Source organism: Eucyclogobius newberryi, unplaced genomic scaffold (assembly GCF_026437365.1).
Source record: "Eucyclogobius newberryi isolate DKJ021-1_F unplaced genomic scaffold, fEucNew1.0.hap1 SCAF_17, whole genome shotgun sequence".
Classification (NCBI taxonomy): Eukaryota; Metazoa; Chordata; class Actinopteri; order Gobiiformes; family Gobiidae; genus Eucyclogobius; species Eucyclogobius newberryi.
The window spans coordinates 29,932,877-29,959,395 of NW_027315801.1; the positions used below are offsets into that span (position 1 = coordinate 29,932,877).

Genomic DNA, 26,519 nt, shown 5'->3' on the forward strand with positions numbered 1-26,519 from the left:
CATAACAACATTGGCCATTCGTGATAAGAAAGTAATACTTAATAGCCTATGAGAGTTGTAGAAAATACTGTTGACAGTGACAGAGAAATAAGGCAGAGTAGAACCAAGTTGTCTTCAAACGTGAATCTTTATTTTAGCCGTGCTCAGACAAAATGCTTTCCCTGACAGAGTCTTCTCTCCCTCGGTTCCGCTCTCGAATAAAGACGAGTCCAGCTTATAAAGGCAGAGCAGGTGCCACATATGCACAAAATGAGTTGGAACATAATGTAGGAATGTACTGAATGTTAAAGGTACGAGTCGCATCCTTGGGTCATGGGTTATCAGGCTGCTCTCCCAAGGATGTCCACCAGCTCTGCCATAAATGTGCCCCACACACGTTGATAACATCTTTATGGCAGGGGCCCCTATCCTTTGCTTTGGCCCCTATCCTTCGCTCTGGCCCCGATCCTTCGCTCTGGCAAGTGTCGACTGGCCAGGGCACAGGACAGAGGTTACTAGGCTGACCATGTTGGAACAATCAAACGTCTTATGGAAAACATTTACGTAGCATCGCATCAGGGACATCACCTTTTATTCCCCTTTCAGCTATGAATATTGTTTAAACGCAGATTCCTGTCTAGAAATCACTGCAATATAAAACAAGATTCAACATTTGTTAATTTATTGTTGATATTTCTGATGAAAGTGCAATATAACTGAAAGAGAACGGTGTATTGCCCTCTAACTGGACAGGAGTACGACAACATCAACATGAGCAATATTAAAAAAAAAAACCGCATATAAACCTGACCCAGAGATTTCAGAATAATGAGAAATTAGGATTAACTATTTCAAACAAAATATTGTATCTTTTGATTGGTGGCATAGAACACGAAACTGAAACCCACAAAACGCGCGCGCCCTAAAGCACCATCATAATGAGCCGCGCCCCCGGAGGAAAGCGGAGCAGCTTTGCATCGTCTGAGCGTCAGAGCTGCGCCAAAGTGGACCAACTATTGAGTGAGAGAGCGCCACACTCGCCTCAATCATGGGCAGAAAGACTCTCAGGGAAAATCGTGAGTTTGGACTGGAGTTTTACGTGTTCTTGGCCCGGTTCTGGGAGAAGAATGGGCACGAGACCCGTCCCACCTTCTACCATAGAGACAGACTCAAAAGCATTTACAACGAAGAGTTCAAACACAAGTAAGTCTACACGAAAAACGAAACAAATGCAGTTCAGTAGTAAAGTTAAAATCAATGCAAATATGGGGCATTCAATAGTAGGTTAAGATGAATTAAGTCTGTGTGATACTTGTGAATGTCTTAAAATATTGCAGCTGCTTGTGAAAGGGCCTGGACTAGGATGACATCAATTTTGGGTCCCAAAATATGTTGAACAGTCCATGGCACACACAAAGTTAGAATATATATATATATATATATATATATATATATATATATATATATATATATATATATATATATATATATATATATATATATATATACATACAGAGCCTATATATATATATATATATATAGGCTCTGTTGCATATCTTTACTTCTGAATTAAGCCTATAGTGCAGTTATAAAACAATATGAGATTTGTACAAGTTAGGAATATTAGTAAAATATTAAATTAGAGCGTTCTGACTTATTCTTCAGAATGAACATTTCAAAAACTGTTTTCATTGCATGTCTTGGTTTGTTTTTGCAGCAGGGCCGGATTTCCATTTAGCTCTGTCCTTTATGGTCTTTCTCGTTTTGGGGAAGTGAGAGTGAAACACAGTGAATGGGTATATTTTTTGGAAAAGGTATTGTAAAAGCTCTATAAATTAAACCTGTCACAATCTTCTGAATGTTTGATGATAATAAGTGATTATTATCCACACACAACAATGCCACTGCAGCCACATATACGAAAAAAGAATAACACATTTAATTTGTGGATTTTTTCAGATACACAAATGGAGTCAGCCCTCCAGGTAACTGTAACACTTAATGACAATAATGCTCATTTCAGTGTGTAAGTTGTGCACACACTGCCAGCCTCGAAATAACGGGCCGGACACGGTCAATGACCGGCGCAAAAATCAGTTTTGACCGACTCCAAACTCAAGGCTCCGGACACAATGACCGACGCAAATTTTTCGGCGTAATATACATTTTTAATAGGCAAAAACAGCGCGGTGAACATGACCAAAGCGATTCCTCTGCACAAACTCGGGTGCGCTGTACTACAGACCACGATTATTGCTGTAGTTCTACAGCGGAGGAAGGCAGCGGTGCGCATGTGCGTGGACATTTCAATCACTTAAGTTTCGTTTTGACAGACATGCCACTTCGCAGTCTTCTCGCTTCTCATTGGCCGAGCGGTGTCCGTGATGTAATGTCGATGAAAGCGGGCATCTGATTGGCCGCTGCGTTCGGTTGTACTCGGAAATGCCCGGTCTAATTTTGCGCCACAAGTGATATCCGAGCGCGATGCCGCGCGCGCTTGTGGGCCCCGGAAATTGCTGGGGGGCCCCTAACTTTTTTAGGTAGGGGGCCCCCCTGGCCTCTAACTTTGAAAATCTATTTCTCAGCCTGTAAATGATAACGAGACATGTTAATAAAAGTTCATTTTTCATTAATTATGTTATTCTGTTTTCCTTTCCTTGTGACCGATTCAGAATTAGCCATGACAGGTACCAAATGATCGGTACCTGCCATGTTGACAGGGACGTAAAAATAATTATTTCAAGGCTTGCACTGCGTAGTGAAACAACTTAAAAAGCACGTTGCACCCTTTGTTTTTCATTCATCATAAATCAATTATATATAAAGATGATAAGGTGTATGAATAACTTCCAAAAATAAAAGGATTGAACCAACATGAACAAAGTTGTTGAAATTCTGCCATCTGCTTCTTAACCTTGAGCAGTCTTCTATGGGGGAGGCTGAAGGAATGCTGTTATCATGACGTTTCGGTAACAAAGAGACACTTGACAACGTGTAAAAATGTGAAAAAACAGCAGTAACTACATAAAATCTTTCACTCAGTTCCATTTTCTTAGTCTTTAATTGTTTTTCTACAACTAATGTCAGGTGTGAGGGTTAGACATGACTAATACTGATGTCCTCCTTGATTAAAAATGTAAATACACATGTGTTGATGTCAGTTGATTGTGTTTAATATACAAAATGCTAAATATTCTTTAGGGCTGATTATGCAGATAAAAACGGGATTGAGATCTACTCTTCTGACCATCGCTTCAAGGACGGGAAGATTACCTTTAAAGTGGACGGCAACAGCGAGGTAAAGTAGTTTAATAATACTGGTGCCTTGTGTTATAAAAGAGATTCACTGTTTCTCTGCGTCTCAAACAGCACACTGAGCATCTATATATTGAGAACGCTGGCAATGAACCGGTGTATTTCACTGACCATGCTCTTCTGCGCGGCTTTGCAAACTTTTCACTGGAGACTGAGCAGAAGACTGAGGAGCTCTATCCAGGTATGGCATTTTAATTTCAAATGTAAAAAAGGGCAGGATGTAAAAGTGAAAAGTGTATATAATATTGCAGTAGTTGTTTAGGAGGAAAAAACTGAAAATCCAGTATATTTTCCGTATTAAATATAAAATAAAAAATAGGCTTAATATGTCCTTCGTAAAGACTGAGGTGCACCAGTATTGATGACTGTTGTGGAAAAATATATTCTGGCCCTTTGCTTTTTAACTTTCAATCCTATTTTCAATTGGATTTAGTTCTAACACAGTCAACAGCCTGATATAACTCCTCTTGGCCTTGAAATTTACATGTCCGGACCTCCTGGAGTGACTTGGAAGTCCCACGTGCTGTTTCACACTAGTGAACACATGTGAATTGAATTAATGCAAATGTTATGTACTGTCTCCTTCCTGAAACCCCTGTTTCTTTGATGTCCCATTTGCTCCTTGGTTCCTTTGTACCTGAGAGACCAGTGACCGGGAACTTCTGTGTGTGTGTGGTCATGCGACCATCTGGGATTTAAGATAAGATAAGATAAGATAATCCTTTATTGTCCCACATGGGGAAATTTCATTGATGCAACGCTGGTAGATACAGAGGTAGATACAGAAGAAAAGAACAGATAACTCAGTAGAAGATCTCTTATAAACAAAAACTCCTATTGACAAAACCTCCCATTTCCCAACAAGGGATGGAGGGGAAAAATAATAAAGATAAAAATAAATAAATACCATTGCATGTGATCACGACAGTAATTGCACATGAATTGCACATGAATTCTGCAGGACACAGCTGTCCGTGTCATGTCTGAAGTCTGCAGTGTAAAGGGTGAAGAGAAAGGGTGCGAGGACAGTGCCCTGGGGCGCCCCCACACTGCAGGTCCCAGTGTCAGACACACAGTCCCGGGCTCTCACAAACTGGGGTCGGTCTGTGAGGTAGTCCAGGATCCACTCTGCCAGGTCATACTCCACACCAGCCGTCTCCAGCTTGTCCCTCAGGAGCAGCAGCTGGATGGTGTTGAAGGCGCTGTTTAGGGAAGGGGATAGACGTGGGACGGGAGGACTTGGGGAGACACACATTTTGGGGAGCAGGCAAGAGACAGACGCGATTCAACCACAAGATTAAACAGTTTACTTTTGAAACAAGACAACTTGCTTCTTTGTCTCATCAAGAGATTTTTGCCACCACATGACACAAGAGGGTCTGTGCTGTTCCGTCATCCCATTTCAAACTTTGCTTTCGAGAAGGCTGTGATAAAATCCTTGCAATCCTCTGCCCCAGATTCATCTTTTTGCTAGTTATAGACAAGTGTGTGCAGGTTTCCAACACATCCCTCTGTCCGTGCGCATCGGCTGGACTCAGGATAAATGCGGGATAGATTATTCTGCTTCAAAACTAATCATAGAAAGTCTTTCCCCATTGTCCAAGTTTTAAATCTCATTAAAAATGTTGATATAACATACTCTCTATACATGCCTATGGTTTTAATAATGCTGTTGGCCTAACTAGTCAATATCTACAATGTCATTAATATTATATGTTTACATCTGTCTGTTCTCTCAAAGGAGCAACAGCAGTGGCACCAAACATTTGCACCAAACAGGCAATTGCTTCAGGTCCCTTGATCAACAGGGGCCCCCAGAGGGCAGTCCCTCATTTACACATCAGAAGTGAGCACTAATAGAAATGTGGTTTCTGATGGTAAATAAGGTGCAACGCGCCCATAAAATAGCACATAAAATAGCCTACTCACAGTTTAGCAACTGTTTAAGTAAATCTTGCCCCAAGAGAAGAGCCCGAGATGACACCAATTTAGTTTCTGTCGCGATCTAAACAACTCAACAATCGATTTACTGCCCTAAGTGTAAACCACAACAAATCCCACTTGTGGACAATGAAATTAATCTTATCTTGTCTTATAGGTTATACAGCTATTTATCATGAACAGACATTTTCATGATTGATCATCTCTGTTGCAGGAGACATTCATAAAGTCAAGGTCAAATACACTGCTTGGGCAAAAGGAGTCGAGTCAGCGATGCTCGCGTTTGAGTTCAAATTCAAAAATTTCAAAAGATCTCCCACTTTTCACATTGTGCGCTTCATTGAGGCCAAGAGTGGCACCACACTGGGAACACAGGTCTCTGATAATCGGGGTCTTGGGGTTCCTACATGGACCCCACTCACCATTGTTGAGTAGTAAGTGATACAGTATACGGTAGTTTTAATATATTTAAACATGCTTCACCCTCCTTTGATTTGTTTATTTATTTAGCATGACTGAGAAGAAGCAAAAAGCTCAAGCGCCGCTGGCTGATTATGAACTACCAGATGATATGAAACGTCTCATCTTGGCCCTCGAAAGGCCAGACTACTACCGGGATCAAAGGTAAACACAGAAAGCTATTCAGTCCGTATCACGCCTTGTCGTGCCGTTCCCCGCCGAGATTTGTACGACCAATACTCTTATTGAGATAAATACATCGATTTATTCATCATGTGTTTCAGACTAGCTACATTAAAGGCCCCTCTGAGCATCAACAACTATGCAGAGAAGTTACACCTGCTGTTGCATCTGGAAGAGTATCACATGGAGAGGAAGATCAGGAAATACAACATTCACAACCATCAGGGGGTGACGATGAAGAGAGACCCCTTAAACAAGGAGCTGCTGGTTCTGGAGGTACTGAAAGAGTCTATTATTGCTGGGACTATTGTGTCGTCACACCTCAAAACATTTTAGGCTAATGTTAAATCAATGGAGATTTTAAGGTGCTAATACTAAACTAAAAGGTCATTCTGACACTATAGAACGATAAATGTATTAACCAGTCGTGACCCAGCAGGCTCTCTGGTTTACTCTTTGGTATTGTATTGGCCGATGTATATTTTGCTGATAATGCTAGCTTTCTGACGTTCGGCCCGAGCTCTATAAAGATGATGCGCCGGGCGGTGGAGGTTTAATTTAATTTTTAAACATATGGTTTTGTCGTCAGATTACCGCTGAAAACCCGATCACTCGAGGCGACCAGCTGCTGGCCTATCCTGTTGGAGAAATAAAGAAGAAATACCGTGGTTATGTCCTTATTAAAAAACATAAAACCATCAAACTGGGCTTTAACAAAGAGTAAGAACATACACTGTGTTTTACTGGTAATTATTGTGAATGAAATGCCATTTGTGTGATTTTTCAGGCTGCTGGATATCTTTGTGGAAAGCATGACTTTTCATATCGAGTTCACTCCAAATCGGCTGAATCTGAAAAGGCAGCACAGAGCAGCGGAGCGTGCTCTGAGAAGTGGATTGGCTCCAGTGTTGTTCCCAGCGGCACCGACTTCGCCTGCGCCACTAAAGACTCCTCCTGATTTAGAGTGGGCCGCTCCTCATACTTTTCTTTGAGTAAATGATACCACACAATCATGATTTAAAAACTTAAACAAAAGCAAAACATTTCTTTACAGACTTTTTGACAGGAAGCTGGAGGAAAACCCCGAGCAGTATCAAGCTGTCCAGCACATTGTCGCGGGCTCATCCAAGCCTGCCCCTTACCTTGTGTTTGGTCCTCCGGGGACAGGTATTTAGACACAAGAAAATACATGTTAAGAATCTTATTAGAGCTATGAAATGTAGATTAAGATAAACCCCTCATATCACCACCGATATCACCCACAGCTTTTGTAACATTCATTGTGTTGACCAGACGGGCTCCCCCATGTGAAAAATGTTAAATGTGATCAAATATTGTTCCAGGCAAAAGTGTGACCCTGGTGGAGGCCATTAAACAGATAATAAAATGCGATCCCCAGAGACGCATTCTGGCCTGTGCCTCCACCAACAGAGCTGTGGATCTCCTCTGTGAGAGTCTGCTGAAGGATGTAGACAAGTCTAAAGTGTTCAGGATATACGCCAAGAGCCACGACCCTGAGGATGTCCCTGAGAATCTCAAGGTGATTCACATTCTAAGAACATGTTTTCGCTTCATGCAAAGTTAACAAATGGTGTTTCTAGGCCTGCTCTAACTTGGATGGAAACTGTTTCAAATTTCCCGAGAATACGAACCATCTGAAGACAGTCAACATTACAACACTGTTAACATCTCCAAGGTTCAAAGAAGCCTTACATTTATACTTTCTTCTTTAAATTATAACGATATAGTCCAATAACAGAACATTTTCTACAGATTTGTAACCAACAAATTTCCCGAAGGCACTTTCTCTCATGTGTTTGTGGATGAGGCGGGAGACGCTGAGGAGATGAAGTGTATACTGCCACTAGCAGGTGTGGAAATACAATCACATTTTTATATTTCAATCATGTCATTCCAAATTTACATTGTTCTAAATGACTGAAAACACAGAACTACTTCATCCAGAGACTGGGCAGGTTGTTTTGGCTGGAGACCCTAAACAACTCTGGCCCATTATCAAATCTCCTTTTGCTCTGAAATATGGCATGGGTGAGGCAGTACTCATGAGTTATGACATTACTACAGTAATGTCCTGCTTTGTATTGACCACATAATGTACTGTGTGCAGGGCTGTCCCTGCTGGAGCGTTTGATGACAGACTTCCCTCTTTATCAGAAAACCAATGACACGTTTGACAATCACTTTGTCACTAAACTTCTCCGCAACTACAGGTTTCAACTGTAGAAATTAAATTTAAAAGTGACACATACATTTATGGCAAACTAAATCATCTGTTATTTTAGGTCTCATCCTGCCATTTTGAAAGTCCCCAATGAACTCTTCTACGATGGAGAACTTAAGGCTTTTGCTAACGAGAAGCAACGCAACTCCTGCTGCTCCTTTGAACTCCTCAAACAGAAGGTGACGATCTGCATCCAGTCAATATTTGATAAATATCATTCTAAAAAGGAAGTTTAACTCATATTTAAAGGGGAGCCGTGAAGCTATTAGGAGTAGTATTTGAAGATATATTGTACACAGAGAGACTTTCCAAACCTAATCAATTCTAGTTACTATTTTTATTTATATTTATGTCTCACCATGAAGTGCACCAATTTTGGCTAATCTTGGGATGGAATGAATAACAACCTGTCTGGTAATTCAAAAAATAATTATTTATTTTGTATGGATGTTGTTGCACTTCATAATCTGGATGTAAATGGCAAATATATAACTCAAATATAAATATAATTGTGGTAATGTGATAATTGTTTTCTCAATTAAGAGTTGGCTGTGCCAAAAATATTTGTATATCTTCAGGAAAATCTGGAATCCTCAATTTGCTATATGTAAGACATTTTCATTCTGAAATAGGTGTCCAACCCCTTCTGAATGTCTGAGTTGATGTTTCATTTGTGGCTCAAATTTGTGACTTTTTTGATATATATATATATATATATATATATATATATATATTTTTTTTTTTTTTTTTTGAGGGGTTTTTGAAGGTTGGAGGTTTGACGCTTTACGCATCTTGTCTAGTATGAATGTGGTGTGTGCATAGGGCTGGGCCATATCATATTGTTCATAATATATTGTTTTATATTGTTTATATTGCTTTAGAGGCAGTATGAAATGTGGACTGTCATCGTATAAGTCTGCGCACACTGCAACTGAATTTTCTGGCAGTTGTGAGGTGAGGCAGACAGAGACTGCAGCTAATTGTGAATGCTAATGTCTAGAGACACATTCAAACTGACTGTGGAGGCTTTACAGAAGCTAAAACAGGAATGACTGAAAAGAGATGTGAGGACGGAGTATTTAATTAATAAATACTTAAATATCATATATTAAATATCAATATTAACAACTTTATACAAATATTTTCTATGCCACCTTTGGCGTTTTGTCTCCAGTATTAAAAACTTAATCCAAAGCACATTAGCCCCTAATGCTATCTATAATTATCAGGATTTCCCAATAATCTTCCACGAAGTGACCTCTAAGTCCAGCAACAAGTACCAACAATTCAACATGGAGGTGGAAGTGCTGAAGGATTATGTGAAGAACCTACTGCAGCACAATGTCTCTCCACAAGACATAGGCATCATCGCCCCCTACTGGAAACAGGTCGGAATTGCTCTCATCTGATTACATGACCCAAAAAAACAAAACAAAAAACTAATACACTTTTCCTATAACAGGTGCAGAAAATTCGCCAGGCACTTGAGAAAGTGAAGGATGGGAGCGGCCTAGAAGTAACACAAAGCCCTTCATAACTTGTTTCATGTGGCCAAGTGCTGTATGTGTTTTACGTGTCTGCTTCAGGTTGGAACTGTGGAGTGTTTTCAAGGTCAGGAGAGGAGAGTGATCCTGGTGTCCACAGTCCACCTTCGGCCATTTCCCAATAATGACAAGGTAGAGAAGATGCATCTCCTGCAAGGCTGTAGCTGTCCAATTTAATTACATGCACGAGAAAGCATTTTCTGTCTAAAGACATGCTCGAAGTAAAGATTAGTCAACAAGGCGTCAGGGCAGCTTGCTTAGGGAAAAAATCAAAGTGGTTAAAATCATTATTAAAATCCTGATTATTGAAACAACTATTTGCTGAGAGAGAATGTGGTGCATCAAGTGCAGCTGAACTGAAGAGAATGAACAGATGAAACATACTCTTAAGTAGAACGGTCCATGAGCGGCTTTTCCACTCAAGGAAAAGAGGAAATTGTTAACACCATCGACCAATGAACTGATTAAAAATAAACCAACGGCCCTAATGCACCTGTACATTTCTCATTTCCAGTGGTTCAATGTGGCTGTGACCCGTGCCAAAGCCCTGCTGATCATTGTGGGAAACTCCGAGGACCTGAGCTCAGATCCTACATGGGAGCAGTATGTGTCTATAGAGTATCAGAGGAATTACATTTAATTTACCATTATCAATTGAACTGATGTATTGTCCATCTGCATTTTTCTAGTTTCATTTCCTACTGCTATAAACAAGGTGGCTACAAACGGAAAGACTAGATGCCATTTTTCAAACATTTTCAGCAGGTAACGGTTTCTTAAAATTCAAAATGTGCCAATTTATAATTGAACTGTATGAAAATTGCATTACAGGAGAGACCACCAGAGTTTTTCATCAGCAGCTGAAGGGAGAAACAAAATGAAGGGGTAGAAAATTATTTTTGGATCCAAATGATTGTTTTTCGACCTACTACAGAGGAGCAGGTAAAAACAGTCAAGTGTTAAAGACAGGACGATGCAGGATTACTTAAAACATGCAGGAATAAATCGAACTTTCAATGAGTTCATGAGAAAACATAACATGGTTAAAAACCCATAAAAGTATGTTTATATTTACCTTTAACAACTGAGTTTGAGTATTTGACAGAAATATTAATGTTTATATGTGTCCAGGATGTGTTTATGTCCTTAAGTAATTGACAACTTTTCAAATATGGCATTGTGTTCCAGTTGCATTGTAATTGTGTTCATTTGAAATAAGTTACAGTATTTACATGTTCACTTTTTTCTGTTAACATAAAGTTGTTTTGCATAACAGAAGCAGTGTATTCTGTGGGGGATTTCAAAAATACTTTATTACATTCTTTATCATCAATTACTTCCAACTCATCCCAATCAGGTTTTGCCCCTTTTGTGTTAAACAATATACTTAGAAGTATAAGAGATATAAAGGCACTGGCATGGACGAGCTTTTTGACCTGTACCAACAAAATATAAAACATGGTTCACTAGGACAAGCTGGTCTGATTTAGATTGATAATAAGTGATGCACCACAGGCAGGTGCAGGCCCAAGACAACGTGTCTGTGCAGATATGACCACAATGGGCCTTGACCTCCAGTTTAGGCTCCTACTGCTGAAGAGAAAAGAACCGGACGGTCTAAGAACAAGCTTAGTGCCCTTGCTGCATCAGTACTTTGCAAAAAAATGACATTTGCTGGATGAGACGAGACACACAAGAGCGGGTCAGCGAAAACAAGCGATCGGATTTTGACATAATTTATAGTATAAATTGTGTCGTTCGCAATTTTGAAGTGAAGAAAAAGTTAGCCCTTTTTCCTTTTTTTAATCTGAGGCGAACATGAAGATATGAAATCTCCTCAAATCACTTTTTGCGTGTGTGAACAATCGTGTAGCAATGGTGAGATCTTGTCCCATTCCTAATAATAACCTAAGTAAGAGTGACAGGTCTGCATAATGGGGGTGACAGTCGTTGGGCTCATAAAATATACTCTTATAAATAGAAAGGAACATTCAAACAGGCTCTTCACACAAGCGCAGAGGAATGCTGGTGAGTCGAATCCAAAAACTCGACGGTGAAACAAGCCGAAACATGATTAAGGGCTTTTTGCCACGGGTGAGACAGTCTGAGGGAAATCTGCATGTGTGTGTGTGTGTGTGGTTAGGGAAGTTCAGGAAGCGTCGGAATTATCCAAACTGGGCCTTGTGAAAAAAAAAAGAGGCGAGCTCCTTCACAGTAGCTCACAGATGTTCTTTGGCCTGCGCTTGCGGACCTGCAGCGCCGCCCTGGTGGCCATCTCAAACACTTCCCGCACGCCATCCTTGGTCTTGGCCGAGCACTCGAGGTAACCGAAGGCATTGATGCGGTTGGCCATGTCCCTGCCCTCGTCTGGCTTCACAGGTTCCTATGAAAAAGTGACAGGTTTAGCACGTCTTCCTTTACTGGACAATCACATGCTGACCACAAACTACCTGCTTCATCTTCTGCAGCTCTCGTCGAGTGTGCTCGTCATTCCTCAAGTCCTTTTTGTTTCCCACCAGAATAATTGGGACGTTTGGGCAAAAGTGTTTCACTTCAGGTGTCCATTTCTCAGGAATGTTTTCTTAAAAATAAACACAAAATGCCAAATTAAAGTGTATTCCAATACATGAACATTCCGTTGAGGCTGTAGTGTAGGGACAATAAATGCGTTGCACCAATGAAATTTCCCCATGTGGGACAATAAAGGAATATCTTATCTTATCTTAAAGCTTCTCCTGACCAGAATACCACAGTGTGGGGTGTCTTTTTATCTCTCCATACATTTCTCGATGTATCCATTTTTCCTACAACCTTCTACAGCAAGAGCCTTGATATTTCTGTTAGTATTTTATTCATAGAGAGCGATGGCATGGAACTTCCTACTCCGGTCCACGGAACACAGAAATGATCAGAACAGACGTTTGATGAGAACATAAACTATATAAATAAGACCGACATTGAGAATAAGTCAGAGGCAGAGCAGTGTTAAGAGCTCCGGAGAAGGACTAAACATCCAGGATTACTGAAACATTTGTGAATTAAAAAAACACTCCAGGAATGTTTTTGATGAGGATACACCACAACGTGGTTATTAAAAAGGTCAAATCATTTTTGTAAAGTACTGGCCCTTAAAGGTTCCATATCATGCTATTTTTCCTTTTTCGTAGTCGACCCCAAGGGTATATTTGAGAATAAGATTTATCACCCATATCATAATAGTTATAAAATATCACCCATAACTTGGAGCGATCTGCCTCCCCCGCCCTCACCAAGAGCGATCTGCCTCCCCCGCCCTCACCAAGAGCGATCTGCCTCCCCCACCCACGCCAAGAGCGATCTGCCTCCCCCGCCCTCACCAAGAGCGATCTGCCTCCCCCGCCCACGCCAAGAGCGATCTGCCTCCCCCGCCCTCACCAAGAGCGATCTGCCTCCCCCGCCCTCACCAAGAGCGATCTGCCTCCCCCGCCCTCGCCAAGAGCGATCTGCCTCCCCCGCCCTCGCCAAGAGCGATCTGCCTCCCCCACCCACGCCAAGAGCGATCTGCCTCCCCCGCCCTCACCAAGAGCGATCTGCCTCCCCCGCCCACGCCAAGAGCGATCTGCCTCCCCCGCCCTCACCAAGAGCGATCTGCCTCCCCCACCCACGCCAAGAGCGATCTGCCTCCCCCGCCCTCACCAAGAGCGATCTGCCTCCCCCGCCCTCACCAAGAGCGATCTGCCTCCCCCGCCCACGCCAAGAGCGATCTGCCTCCCCCGCCCTCACCAAGAGCGATCTGCCTCCCCCGCCCTCACCAAGAGCGATCTGCCTCCCCCGCCCACGCCAAGAGCGATCTGCCTCCCCCGCCCTCGCCAAGAGCGATCTGCCTCCCCCGCCCTCGCCAAGAGCGATCTGCCTCCCCCACCCACGCCAAGAGTGATCTGCCTCCCCCGCCCTCGCCAAGAGCGATCTGCCTCCCCCGCTCTCGCCAAGAGCGATCTGCCTCCCCCGCCCTCGCCAAGAGCAATCTGCCTCCCCCGCCCTCGCCAAGAGCGATCTGCCTCCCCCGCCCTCGCCAAGAGCAATCTGCCTCCCCCGCCCTCGCCAAGAGCGATCTGCCTCCCCCGCCCTCCCCATGATGCAGCCTGGCGTGGAAACTGTGGGTGTGTAAACAAAGGCCGAGGCGTGCGCCGGTACACAGCACATGACACAGCAGCAGCGTTGGAACAAAAGGAGTAGCGTTCGAATCAAACTGTGCCTAAATAGCCTTGGTTCCTCTCCAGCGGGGGGAGGGGGGCGTGTTACAGGTACAGAGTGCTTCCTGGGAGATGGGCTGAAACAGCCTGGTATATAGAGGTACCAATAGCGCTGCAAGAAGGTTAGAAGAACTGAAAAATAGTTTTTGCACGATATGGGACCTTTAAAGCAGTCATTATAACGCGCATTATGTAAAAGCACAGGTCAGGTGTACCTAAACTGTCAGGACTGTCGATGGAGAAGCACATGAGGATGACGTCTGTGTCGGGGTAGGACAGGGGCCTCAGTCGGTCGTAATCTTCCTGACCTGCAGTGTCCCACAGCGCCAACTCCACCTGACACACACAAAAGGATTTTAAAAGATAACCTGGTCAAAATATGAAACACTGACACAGAATAGAACTTAAAGTACAAGTACCAGAGGCTCAGAGGGCGTCAGTCAGCCAAGAACTAGCTTTAAATGCTTTTCTATTTGTGTTTTATGACATAGGAAACACAGTCGTATGTAATCTATCTTTGTGCAGTTATTTATGAAAATAAAAAAATATGTAATCAGAGGTATACCTCACAAAACAACATTTACTGAAGCAGTATTTACTAATACAAAGGCTCTTAACTCACCGCTGGTCACTGGTCACTAGTAATGATCCAGAGGTGTGGATTTATATTAACTCTAGAGCTAAATCAAAGTGTGAGGAATTGGACCATGATCTAATATTTATAGAGCCACAGCTGTGGAAATGTTTAGGGAAACAGATATGATCTGAAACAATGTTATATGTTTTAATCATTCTTTTTTGGAAGACTTAAATAATAAAATGTGTTGTTGACTTTACTTAAGTGTAAAAAACAAACTTTGTATTTCAACCCAGCTTAATTAGTAATTATAGCAACATTCATAATGGAGAAAAAACATTTAATGATCAGCTAAAGTGAAGGAAACAGGAAATGAGACATTTGTCATGAAGCACAAAGAGGGGGATTCAAACTCCATACTGGAAGTTGCCATGAATCCATTTCCTGTTGTTGACTTTTAGCTTTTGTGGGGAAAACAAAACAACCTCAGATTTTACAACACCGTTCAGTTCATAGTTCACAAAGTGCAGGAAAAAAAAAAGGTAAAATGCTTCATAAACAAATCATCAGAGAGTTTACCTGTTTGCCGTCCACTTCGATGTCTGCGATGTAGTTCTCAAACACGGTGGGAACGTAGACCTCTGGGAACTGGTCTTTACTGAAGACAATGAGCAGACACGTTTTCCCGCACGCACCATCTCCAACGATCACCAGCTTCTTCCTGATTGCAGCCATCTACACAGGGTTCAAATGTAAGAGGTTAATAGGCAAAATGGCAATAGATGAGGAAAAAGCTGGGTTTAGGAGTCGCCCCCTCTTCCCTTTCCTGTGTCCTCCTGAGAGAGGTAAAACACAGCTGTGGAGGAAGAAGGGAATGAGTGGAGAGACTGCTGATCACAATCACATTTACAAAAATAAAAATAGTACTGGTATAAAAAATGTACCATAATCCTAAATAATCTGCATTCGTAAATGAAAATTTAAATTGCTGGTTTGTTGCAATCAGATCTGAACATGGTGAATAAGTTTACATTATATTATATCAGTAGTAATAGCTTAACAAACACATTTTATATGAAGTTATTTCCCATAATTTGCCTTGTTCATTTTTGAGTATTTTAAGGATATAAACATACGATTATCCAATTGAATAAACAGAAAATGTGCATCTATTGCTTGAATTTTGTGTATGCCATTAGTACAAGCCCAAATAAGGTCCCTGTAGTGTATCCCAGGCCCGGTACAGGGATATATTACACCTTCAGTTGTATAATGAGCAATCTGACTAATTGTAGTAACAAAGAAACAAACCAAGTGAACTGAGCCGTCAATCACAAATCCAAAACACCACAGACGCCTTCTTTAGTGATAGCCTTGGGTATTGAACAGGTCAAATATACTAGGACATGCTCAACTGCAAAAAAAACGTTTGAGATGAGCCCAGATTCACACTCTGATCTGCACAGCCTGTTACCGTGGGAGACATGTTCACGCGCAGGTTACCGTCTCATCTTCTCTGACAACAGTACCTGCACATATACACTTCTTTACAGACTTGTAACAGCACGAAATAAAAGTATGACAAGGATTTTAAACAAAAACTATGTAACCATCTGCCTGACCAAAAAGATCCAAACCATGCACAAGAGACAATGCACTAGAACTGGCAGTGGTGACTCAGGGAACCTTTGAACTACTGAAAACTTCCCTTAAAATCTATATTGTAAACAACACGCCCTACTCCACGACGGTGGTCAGAGTGAGGACATCAAGTTCAGATTAGTGAAATGTCCTTGGCTTGAACTCAAACAAATTTAGGGAGAAAACTTCAGTCCAGTTAGAGCTGAGTGGAAGTGTGCAGAAAAAGTTGTCACAATAGAAAGGAAACAACACGGTTGGTAGTCTTGAGTACTAGCAAGTGAGTCTGGATGAATGTGCTGTGTGTTGATCATGAATAGAAAAAGGCCCATGCATGGGTCCATTAGATTCAGAAAACATTACTTATCCCCAAGGGCTATTTATTTGGCGCTCCAGAGACAAGTATTCAATTATCCAAAAAAGAAAATCACTGCAGGGGGCCCAGCGGACGACGCCACTTCATCTTGCAGCATCTGGACTCCCCGGGAACCTCTGCCAGGATCCTGTTTGTGGAGTTCAGCTCTGCATTCAACACCACCTTCGCTGCTCTGCTCCAGGACAAGCTCTCCCAGCTCAACGTGCCTGACTCCACCTGCAGGTGGAGCACTGACTCCCTGATGGATCAGAGGTAGTGCCTGCAGCTAGGGAAGAATGTCTCAGACACAGTGTACTTTCTCCTCTGCTCTCCCTGTACAAAAACTGCTGCACCTCCAGCCATGACTCCGTAAAACTGATCACTTTTGCGGACAACACCACCCTCATCAGGCTCATCTCGGACATGGATGAGTCTGTCTTCAGGAGGGAGGTGGACCGGCTGGTGTCCTGCACCACCATCACCCAGGACCTCAAGTGGGAGCTCAGCATTAGCTCCCTCATCAAGATGGCCCGGCAGAGGATGTACTTCCTGCAGCAGCTGAGGAAAGCCAAGCTGCCAGTGGAGATGATGGTGCAGTTCTACACGGCAATCATTGAGTCCATCCACACTTCCTCCATCACCGTGTGGTACGCTGGAGCCACAGCCAGGGACAAACAGAGACTACAGCGCATTTGTGCGCTCTGCTCAGAAGGTGATCGGCTGCAGACCTGTACGGCTCTAGGACGAGCACGTCCTTCAAAAAGAAATTGGGAAACCGATGGCCCCTTGTGGTGATTTAGAAAAGTGCACAGAAATATGCCCTCTGGCCCAGCCCTAACAGACAGTGACTGAATGAACAGTATAAAATCTAATTATTGCATAATAACATGAGCTTATGAACTGCTTCAGATTTTAAATACTGGTTTGTAACACACACACACACACACACACACACACACACACACACACACACACACACACACACACACACACACACACACACACACACACACACACACACACACACACACACACACACACACACACACACACACACACACACACACACACACACACACACACACACACACACACACACACACACACACACACACACACACACACACACACACACACACACACACACACACACACACACACACACACACACACACACACACACACACACACACACACACACACACACACACACACACACACACACACACACACACACACACACACACACACACACACACACACACACACACACACACACACACACACACACACACACACACACACACACACACACACACACACACACACAGTCAGTCAGTCAGTCAGTCAGTCAGTCAGTCAGTCAGTCAGTCAGTCAGTCAGTCAGTCAGTCAGTCAGTCAGTCAGTCAGTCAGTCAGTCAGTCAGTCAGTCAGTCAGTCAGTCAGTCAGTCAGTGGTTGCTCAAACACAACGCAGTGGCCCCGAGTGAAAACTGTGAGGAATGTCTCACCCACTTTCAAAAACCAACACACTCCCCTCTGAACCAACCTCCCCACACCTCCTCACACCTCACCTCCCCTCCCCACCCCACACCTCCCCACACCTCCCCACACCTCCCCACACCTCCCCACACCTCCCCACACCTCCCCACACCTCCCCACACCTCCCCACACCTCCTCACCCCTCCTCACCCCTCCCCACCCCACACCTTCTCACCCCTCCCCACACCTCCCCACACCTCCTCCCCACCTCCTCCCCACCTCCTCACCCCTCCCCACACCTCCCCACACCTCCTCACCCCTCCCCTCCCCTCCCCACCCCACACCACACCTCCTCACCCCTCCCCACACCTCCTCACCCCTCCCCACCCCTCCCCACACCTCCTCACCCCTCCCCACACCTCCTCACCCCTCCCCACCCCTCCCCACACCTCCTCACCCCTCCCCACACCTCCTCACCCCTCCCCACACCTCCTCACCCCTCCCCACACCTCCTCACCCCTCCCCACACCTCCTCACCCCTCCCCACACCTCTCCCTGCTTCAGCCACATTTAAAACATGGGCTCCTCCTCCACATGTAGACCACTGTAGTGCCATGTTGAGATGATGTCCTCTTTCTCTTTGAAGAGCAGCTTTGGGTTTATCGCTCACATTTTCTTTGTGTGCCCCATTATGTTTCAAGATTGTGCCATTATTATTATTTTTTTTTAAACAAAACAATCAAAAAAGCATAGCATTACATAGTTTCAACGTTTACTGCATATTATTGCACTGCTGTATCATTGGCACAAGTTATTTTGGAACAAAAACTAGGCTGAAACAAGTTCATCTATTAATCACAACTATTGGATATCTGTCTAATGGACTATACACAGACGCCAAAACGTACCATGTGCTGAGAGAAGAGGTTTTATGACTCAGACAAAGCAAGAATTACAGCAGACTGACACAAACAACACACATGATCGATAAACTGAAAGAATAAATCAATAGACGAATTGATTAGTTAAATAATAAATATAAACCCAAACTTTATACTTCCCACAAGACAACTTTCTATAAAATATATATCAAAAATGCAAGGTTAAACGCTTGAACGGACAGTAATGTATAACGCAAACGAACAAGAGTTGTACAATGAACATTAAACTAACTTTTGGGCCACACAATTAACTTCACAAGGTTGAGTCCAACTTGAAATGAGAGCAGGCCAGAGCAGGAGGAACCAAACGGCATCCTGAAATAGGACAGAGCCAGAGACTCCACTGGTCCACACCATCACCACCGGTCCACACCATCACCACCGGTCCACACCATCACCACCGGTCCACACCATCACCACCGGTCCACACCATCACCACCGGTCCACATCATCACTACCGGTCCACATCATCACCGGTCCACATTATCACTACAGCAGCAAACACAGGACAAAAACATACAAATATTGGCATAGAAATCTTGCTCTTCTTCCCTGACTTTTAACTGCGGTATCAGGACGAGTTAAAGGACGAGTTAAAGGACGAGTTAAAGGACGAGTTAAAGGACGAGTTAAAGGACGAGTTAAAGGACGAGTTGGCCTGTTTCAGAGAACTGGGTCGGCAAATCCTCAACACTGGTGTGGAGGCGTTTGAGCAAGATTTATATAACAACACTTTCACCAAATAAAAAGGATGAATTAGTCATGAGGCGGCTTAGGCAAGAAGCTAATCAGGATTTTACTCCAGACTTTAAAAGCCTGTGGGAAAATATTATAAAACGTAGCTGATTTTGGTAGTTCTGTGTTGCTGAGTGTCCAAACTAAAGAATGTCACTTTCCGAACAAATCCAAAAAAAGAGTGGTAGCAGTGGCTCAGCGGGCCGTCAGTCACCCACACACTGGAGGATAGCCCGGCCAGTTTTTCAAGCGAGCAAGGAATGACAGCAGATGCTTGCGAACATAAAAAAAAAAAATACATAAAAAGATATTTCGATAGTAATAGTATAAACACATGGGTGCAGATTCAAGTTTTTCAGGAATGGCCTCGCTGCAGTAGTAAACTGTCTCCAAGTTAAAGTTTTCTTCCCTCCGACAAACATTTGAACAAAAGCACACACTTTTGGCCACCTCGCTGCTGAGTGTTTGTCAAGATCAAGGTACTGCTACTTGTGTAATCAAGGAAAAATGTCAGACTTCACAAAGTGTCCTTATAGGGACTTCCTGGAACGACAAACAGGAAGTGCTTCCCCAGACTTTTACCCAGGGAATTTGCAGTGATAGAAGACAATAACAAGTTTTCCACGAAACTAAAGGGGATCTAAAAGAGAACGACCATTCAATGTGGTAAGAGTTGAGTCCATTATCTGCTCTCCTCATCCACAGACTGAAGGTCCCATGGCCAAGAAAAACATAATTTTATAAGAGCACCAGGATGCAATGTGGAACAAACTTTGTCTCTACAAATGTACTATGTTTACATGACTTTAGAACATATTGTGCAAAGCGTGAGTAAAGTGCACAGGTGCGACACACACTCACTATATTCAACATGTCTCTAAAATTCTTACCTCTACTTTTGTTTGACAAATTTGGAGAAGTTTATAATTTTACTTCCCGGTTAGACATTGGCAACAAATTCTACAACAGTTACCAAGCAACCAAAGCATATTCTGTAATCCCAGTTTTCTTCACAAACTACTTCACTTGATATAAAGATATGATCAATAGTTGCCACAGTTACTACCCAATAAATAGCCTAATTAAATACAACAAAATTGACATGACCAAATTACTGTTTGTTTTATTAAACTATTAAAACTGTGTCAAGAAAATAGGCTCAAATACCAAAAAACCTGACATCCTAAATTAATCCAAGTCAGGATATATTTTGAATGGCAAAGGATTTCCCATTAAATATAGATAAAGATGCAGTTTCCTGACGAGCATCACTACTGCAAATAATCTCAACTCTCACAGACAGGAGCATCACAAAATATATCTGACTTTCTAAACTAATATGCATTTCCTGTTTGCATAAGTCTAAACTTGTGTTAGCGAGTTAAGACATATTTTACAGATAAAATATTACATTTGTATAAGACTTTTACATGACTTAAATATAGCCTCTAATACAAAACAGCTTGAAGCTGCACAGGCTTCTCAGTAAGCCAGTGTAACAGCCAAAAGATTTACTCAAGTAAAAGTACTGTTACTTCAAAAGAGTAATACTCAAGTAAAAGTACTGAGTACTTGTCCAAGAAATTACTCAAGCAAGAGTCAAAAAGTATTTGACAAAACTATTCTTACTCGAGTAAGTGTCTGGATGTCACATCTGGTTCATAATCTGAAGTGTAAGAAAACTGAAGTACAAAACATCAAATAATACACAACATCTGGTATTTTCAAAAGAATAGACACAAGAATGAGAAAAACTAAAATCACATCTGTCAGAGCAGTGTAAGAAACACAAATAAAAGGTCAAAGTAAGGCTTTTGTCACTTAGACTTACACAGTGGGAAGAGAACTCAAAAAGTGACTCCAAGAAGTAACATTTCTTGTAAAAGTTTCTGAAGTGAATGTCATGGAGTATTACTCAGCTCTGAACATGGAAGAAAACCATTTAGTGTCTGGCACGAGTCAAATAGCATCAGTCTGTTGTAATGGGAAACGAGCCAAGCCCAGAAAAGCACGTGAGAACCGTCTGAGAGCACTAAAGGGCCTGGAGGATGGCGTGGCACATCCCAGGTCACCTCTGGAGACCAACAAACTATTATTCATTTGGAACAGTTGAACAAAGTGGTAACATATTGTAAACGCGGTCATTCCTCTCGTCCCGATAGTTCAATAAAAAACACGGAAATTCAGATGTATTCCTATTGCGGGGTTTCAGATGACGTCACAACATTCTATAGAGGCCAATAATCGCCAATACAGATGGGAACAACTCAAATAAATACTGTTCAAATGCAGATTTGTCTTGTACTGGTCAGACTCAACATTGGTGGATTTACCTCTTGGATGTTTCACGGTCAAAAGGAGAATGTGATCAATATAAAAGAACTGTCTCTTGTCTGTAAAGTGACTGGACAAACAGGTCAAGGCAGAAGGCGAGTGAAGATCGTCTGTTGTCGGCGAGTCCGCATGAGTCACGCAAGTCTGTGGTTCCAAAATGTCAAAACAGATCACAACACCGCACACAAAACACCAAAGTTAGCTCGGATTTAAGTGAAGTACTTCGCGGAAAGTAGGCCAAATGTAAATCAACTGTGTTTAACTCTTCCAAACTCTCAACCATCTCGTGTGGACTACTATCGTCGCGGTTGACGTGGTGTTGCGTGTAAAGTCGTTTCCAGTTGAGAAATCTGACGTATTCGTGACATGTCTTGAAATATAAGCAGTACCCTTGAAATATAAACTGTACCCTTGAAATATAATCTGTACCCTTGAAATATAATCTGTTCCCTCTTACCTTGTACAACGTGTACTTTCAAAAGTCCAAGAAGCTCCCTGTTTTCTCCCGTTTGTTTCACAGAAAAGCGGCTGTAATCAGGGCGGACGAAACTCACGGGAGCCGCCCTCCACGGTGCGTTCACGGTCTGCTCCGGACACGGCACATCGCGCACATCGTGGTTTATTGACCGGTGACGAAAATACACAAATATAAATTAAAAAATACATAAGCCTGAATAAATAACAGTGACAAATTATTCCAGGGGATCCCCAGATGATAGAGGGATTGTTTTTTAAAAGTGTAATACCTTTCAAATGCAGTGGTAAAAGTAGATAGCTATTCCTTGGCTAAACAAACTATTTTATCTGAGCCTCTGTTCTGTAACTTTAACTAAGCATAAAACATAACACTTCTTGCCTTTATTTATGCGGGAAGCTTATTTTTATGTAGGTAGTGACTGCAAAAGGTTGAGATGCATATCATACAAATAAACACGCTGATAAATTAAAGCCACAACGTTTCATATGGTGTTACTGGTGTCATAATGTCATTTGAGCATCACATGACAGTTTTGACCTAGAAATAAGCCTAAATTATAAGGGCCTAACTGAGATGCAGCCATGGATCTGTAGCATAATGAGATCTAAAAGCATGTTTAATGTTGAGATGCAGCATAGCAGTATATCCTGAATAATACTTGGAGTTTGCCTATAATTTTGCCTATTTTAGTTTAAACATGGCTTTGAGATCAACTTATGTGGCTTTGTGTGCTGTGGGAATAAAGCGTCATTAAATATACATGTGACATTTTTCAGAATTACACACTGACACTTTCCTGTGTAGTTTCAGTCAGCTGTGTGGACTTTGATCTGCCTCATACAGTCCAACATGAAGTGATCCAACAGTGCTACTTATCAATTGTATTTTGACTCGTAAAGATAAAATATATGCCTGTAAAAATAGTTTTGATGTTATTAGGCTTTGGCGTTCGTGGGGTTTGTGTGTAGTTTTAATGACAAACATTCCGTCTTCTTGCTCTCACAACAGAATTAGCTCCGGGCCATTATATTATTAAAATCATAAGCGAAAGCAGGTTGTGGATTACACATCAATCTCCCACACAGGTCACAAGCAATATTCAGAGGAAGGAACAGGCTCAGGGCAGCACTGAAGACAAGTCACCCGTCAACAGCCGCTTCATGGAGAAAGGTGCACTTACGTCATCTCTTCACCTGCTCCTGCTGCTCCTGAGAAATATCATATAATAATATAATATTATATAATATTTATATTTTAAGGCACAGACGGTAATTAAAAGAGTGAGTAAAGTTGGAGAGATTGTTGATTTGATTTATTTATTTTCAGTAATGGGATCGCAATATTCTATTTTGCAAAAGCCCATATTGATTATCTCAGTTTTTTAAATGTGTCTAATTTGTCCTCCAGTGCCACATTGTCAAATGACATAATAGAGCCTAACTGTATAGCATCTTATTCTGAGCCCCTTATTGTACTATATACTATTATTATAATTATATAACAATAAAGGAATATCTTATCTTATCTTAATAATGATGATTATGATGATGATGATGATTATTAGGCCCGAGCGCCACAAGCTGGCGAGAGGCCTGTTAATCTCGTAAGGCCGTGCGAAGCACGGCTGCGAAAGTGCGCACATAGTGCGCACGAAATCGAGCGCGAAGCGCTCGCCCACTTCCAAACACTCACTAACGCACTCCTCCACTCATGCACGCCCCGTGCATACTAATTAGTTGTAGGAAAATGGAACATTACCGTTGTAAACGGGCGAAGCCCGTGCAAAAGTTCGCACTAAACGAGCACTTTACATTGAGATGACGACCGCGAAGCGGTCGTCATCCCCATATAAAGCACTAATTTGCGCTAAGTAGCTCACGAATACGTTCCCCATCTCTTGCATGTTCCGTGCATATAAGCATGTAATGCAAAAATTGAACATTATTACTGTATAGAGGGCCAAAAACACAAAGTGGGCGGAGCCCACTCAAAATTATCGAAAGTACCCGTCAGTGACCAGGGACCCACACCATGAGGTAGGAAAGCGCGAGCGCTTTCCGAAAATGTATAGTTTATGATATTTGAAAAATGGGAAACATTGTTTTCGCATCGGAATATTATTCTTTCTTTCTTTCTTTCTTTCTTTCTTCTTCTCGGGACCAACCCCCCTATTTTTCACCCAGTGAACATTGACGAAAAGTCACAAAAATTTGCACACCTCTAAAAATCGTGCCTCTCTACATTCTGGCTATTTCCCTTTTCTAAAATAAAAAAAATTGGCGCGTCAGCGCCACCAAATGTACCAAAAATGCATTGAGAGATGGGAAATGACCCAAAAAAAATCTGATCGTAGAATCATGAAATTTGGCGCAGAGGTAGATGGTGACAAGAGAAGTAAAAAATATTATTACGGCAATGCCGTCCGCCCAACCAAATGTCGGCCATATTGCTTCAAAAATGGCTAAACATGACTTCGGAGTTTTTCCAAACGTCGTACTTTTACGAACTCCTCCCAGGGCGTTGGCCCTAAAAAGCTGAAATTTGGTGAAAATGCTACTGAGGAGTGGGACATCAAAAGTTATCCAAATTACATTGATACCTCTCACGGTCTCTGAGCGGCGAAGCCGCAAACTGTAGCTAGAATTTCAGAAATCTCCCATATTTAAAATTTCTGCCGTTTGCGCAGATAAAGTCCGAATTGCGTCAAATTAGAATCAGTTGTTAAACTCTTTGCCCTAAACCTACTTGAAGTGAAATAAATTCATTTGGCGCCACAGCGCCCCCTACAGATTTTATATGGAGGTTAAATGTTTAGTTTTGCGAAATTATATGAAATTTGACACACAACTCAATTTTAGCATCCCCATCAAAAAAGTCAATGACTCATGTCATAATTGTTATGGCGTTGCCGTAACGATGACCGAAACCTTTCATGTTTACACTTTAGACTTTCACAAACTCCTCCCAGGGCGTCAGCCCTATTAACCTGAAATTTGGTGAGACTCATCTTCAAGACCATCAAAAGTTATCCACATTTTCATTCAAAGAGTCACGGTGTCTGTGCGGCAAAGCCGCACATTTTGCCAAGAATTCAAAATAAAATAGCTTTTTGATGGTAAAACAAAGGGGAGAAGATGTGACAGTGTCACAGATTCAGCAGTAGGCGTAATAAAAGGACAATTGGGGCTCCTCTTGCGGCGTGGCGGCGGCGTGGCGGCGGCGTGGCGAGGGCCGATCATTGCCGCTTGCGGCTATATTTATTATTATTATTATTAATAATTTAACGCAATTTAACACAACACAAAGTAAATAATAATTAAAATTATTATTAAAAGTATCACAACCACAACAACAACAACAACAACAGTTTTTTCGGTGACAAAAAGACAACTTCATATCACGTGATCCACGCTTTGAGTGACTTGAAGGTGGAAAAGCGCAATATAAATAAAACCTGTTTCTGCTTCTGTTTCAACGCTGCTATTTTATGAGGGGTTTTCCCAAGTGTTTAATATTTGGCTCCCTCTAGTGTTTTGTAAATGCACCACGGGGAAAAAGAAGGAAAGTGAGTAGGACCCCCCCAAACATTAGCCAGACAGTGTGTATTTCCATTAATCACCGGTCGTTGTTGTCATGGGGGAGTTTGGAGGTTAAAGTGATAAGTTGAGAGCACAAGATGCAGGTGGGAAGAAGCACAAGGGAGTAAAGGAGATAAATGAATGAATGTAGTGTGTCCCATTGGCAGACACACACACACACACACACACGTCCCTCAATGGGTTATCTGTGTACAAGAGAGAGCGTAAGGATATTTGGAGCGGTATGAATCTGACTCCACACCCAGATAGTTTGTGTTAGAACAAACTGGTAAGTGCAGAACTGCATTAGCATAGAAACAAGGGGCCGACAAGAGAGTGAAACTTTTATGCCTCTATTATATGCAAAGTCTGTGTTAATCCATCTTATCTACTGAGCCAGAGGAGTTCATGCATAGATGGGTGACTTTTGTCTGGAGGATTTCAGAGAGTAAGCTGTTATTGTTCCCTACACTCTCAATCCCTTGACTTTTGTGTCTACTACTCTT

At 42.2% G+C, this 26,519-nt stretch overlaps 2 protein-coding genes across 2 annotated transcripts; one reads left to right on the forward strand and one right to left on the reverse strand.

Moving 5' to 3' along the window:
• The first annotated feature begins 995 nt into the window (after nt 1-995).
• LOC140363370 (putative helicase mov-10-B.1) lies at nt 996-10,941 on the forward strand. Its single transcript, XM_072449888.1, has 23 exons — nt 996-1,182; nt 1,697-1,793; nt 1,939-1,964; nt 3,181-3,277; nt 3,349-3,475; nt 5,450-5,666; nt 5,746-5,859; nt 5,979-6,153; nt 6,467-6,597; nt 6,665-6,841; nt 6,932-7,044; nt 7,221-7,417; nt 7,479-7,573; nt 7,651-7,748; nt 7,828-7,926; nt 8,006-8,108; nt 8,181-8,298; nt 9,349-9,507; nt 9,582-9,635; nt 9,706-9,795; nt 10,178-10,266; nt 10,353-10,428; nt 10,495-10,941. The coding sequence occupies exons 1-22, from the start codon at nt 1,028-1,030 to the stop codon at nt 10,399-10,401; spliced, it is 2,580 nt and encodes an 859-aa protein (XP_072305989.1). The 5' UTR covers nt 996-1,027; the 3' UTR covers nt 10,402-10,428; nt 10,495-10,941.
• A 16-nt stretch (nt 10,942-10,957) lies between these two features.
• On the reverse strand, nt 10,958-22,538 carry LOC140363369 (rho-related GTP-binding protein RhoA-A). The gene is made up of 5 exons (XM_072449887.1): nt 22,415-22,538; nt 15,052-15,207; nt 14,111-14,231; nt 12,114-12,244; nt 10,958-12,046 (listed from the first exon to the last, which is right to left on the reverse strand). The coding sequence occupies exons 2-5, from the start codon at nt 15,205-15,207 to the stop codon at nt 11,873-11,875; spliced, it is 582 nt and encodes a 193-aa protein (XP_072305988.1). The 5' UTR covers nt 22,415-22,538; the 3' UTR covers nt 10,958-11,872.
• Between the last annotated feature and the right edge of the window lie 3,981 nt (nt 22,539-26,519).

Excerpts from the sequence above, each read along its gene's own strand:
- LOC140363370 (XM_072449888.1), top strand. The coding sequence starts at position 1,028 with ATGGGCAGAAAGACTCTCAGGGAAAATCGTGAGTTTGGACTGGAGTTT. Across the intron at positions 8,109-8,180 it reads AAACTTCTCCGCAACTACAG|GTCTCATCCTGCCATTTTGA; the intron begins GTTTCAACTGTA and ends CTGTTATTTTAG. Across the intron at positions 9,508-9,581 it reads TCGCCCCCTACTGGAAACAG|GTGCAGAAAATTCGCCAGGC; the intron begins GTCGGAATTGCT and ends TTCCTATAACAG.
- LOC140363369 (XM_072449887.1), bottom strand. The coding sequence starts at position 15,207 with ATGGCTGCAATCAGGAAGAAGCTGGTGATCGTTGGAGATGGTGCGTGC. Across the intron at positions 14,232-15,051 it reads TCGAAGTGGACGGCAAACAG|GTGGAGTTGGCGCTGTGGGA; the intron begins GTAAACTCTCTG and ends TGTGTGTGTCAG. Across the intron at positions 12,245-14,110 it reads CGACAGTCCTGACAGTTTAG|AAAACATTCCTGAGAAATGG; the intron begins GTACACCTGACC and ends TTTATTTTTAAG.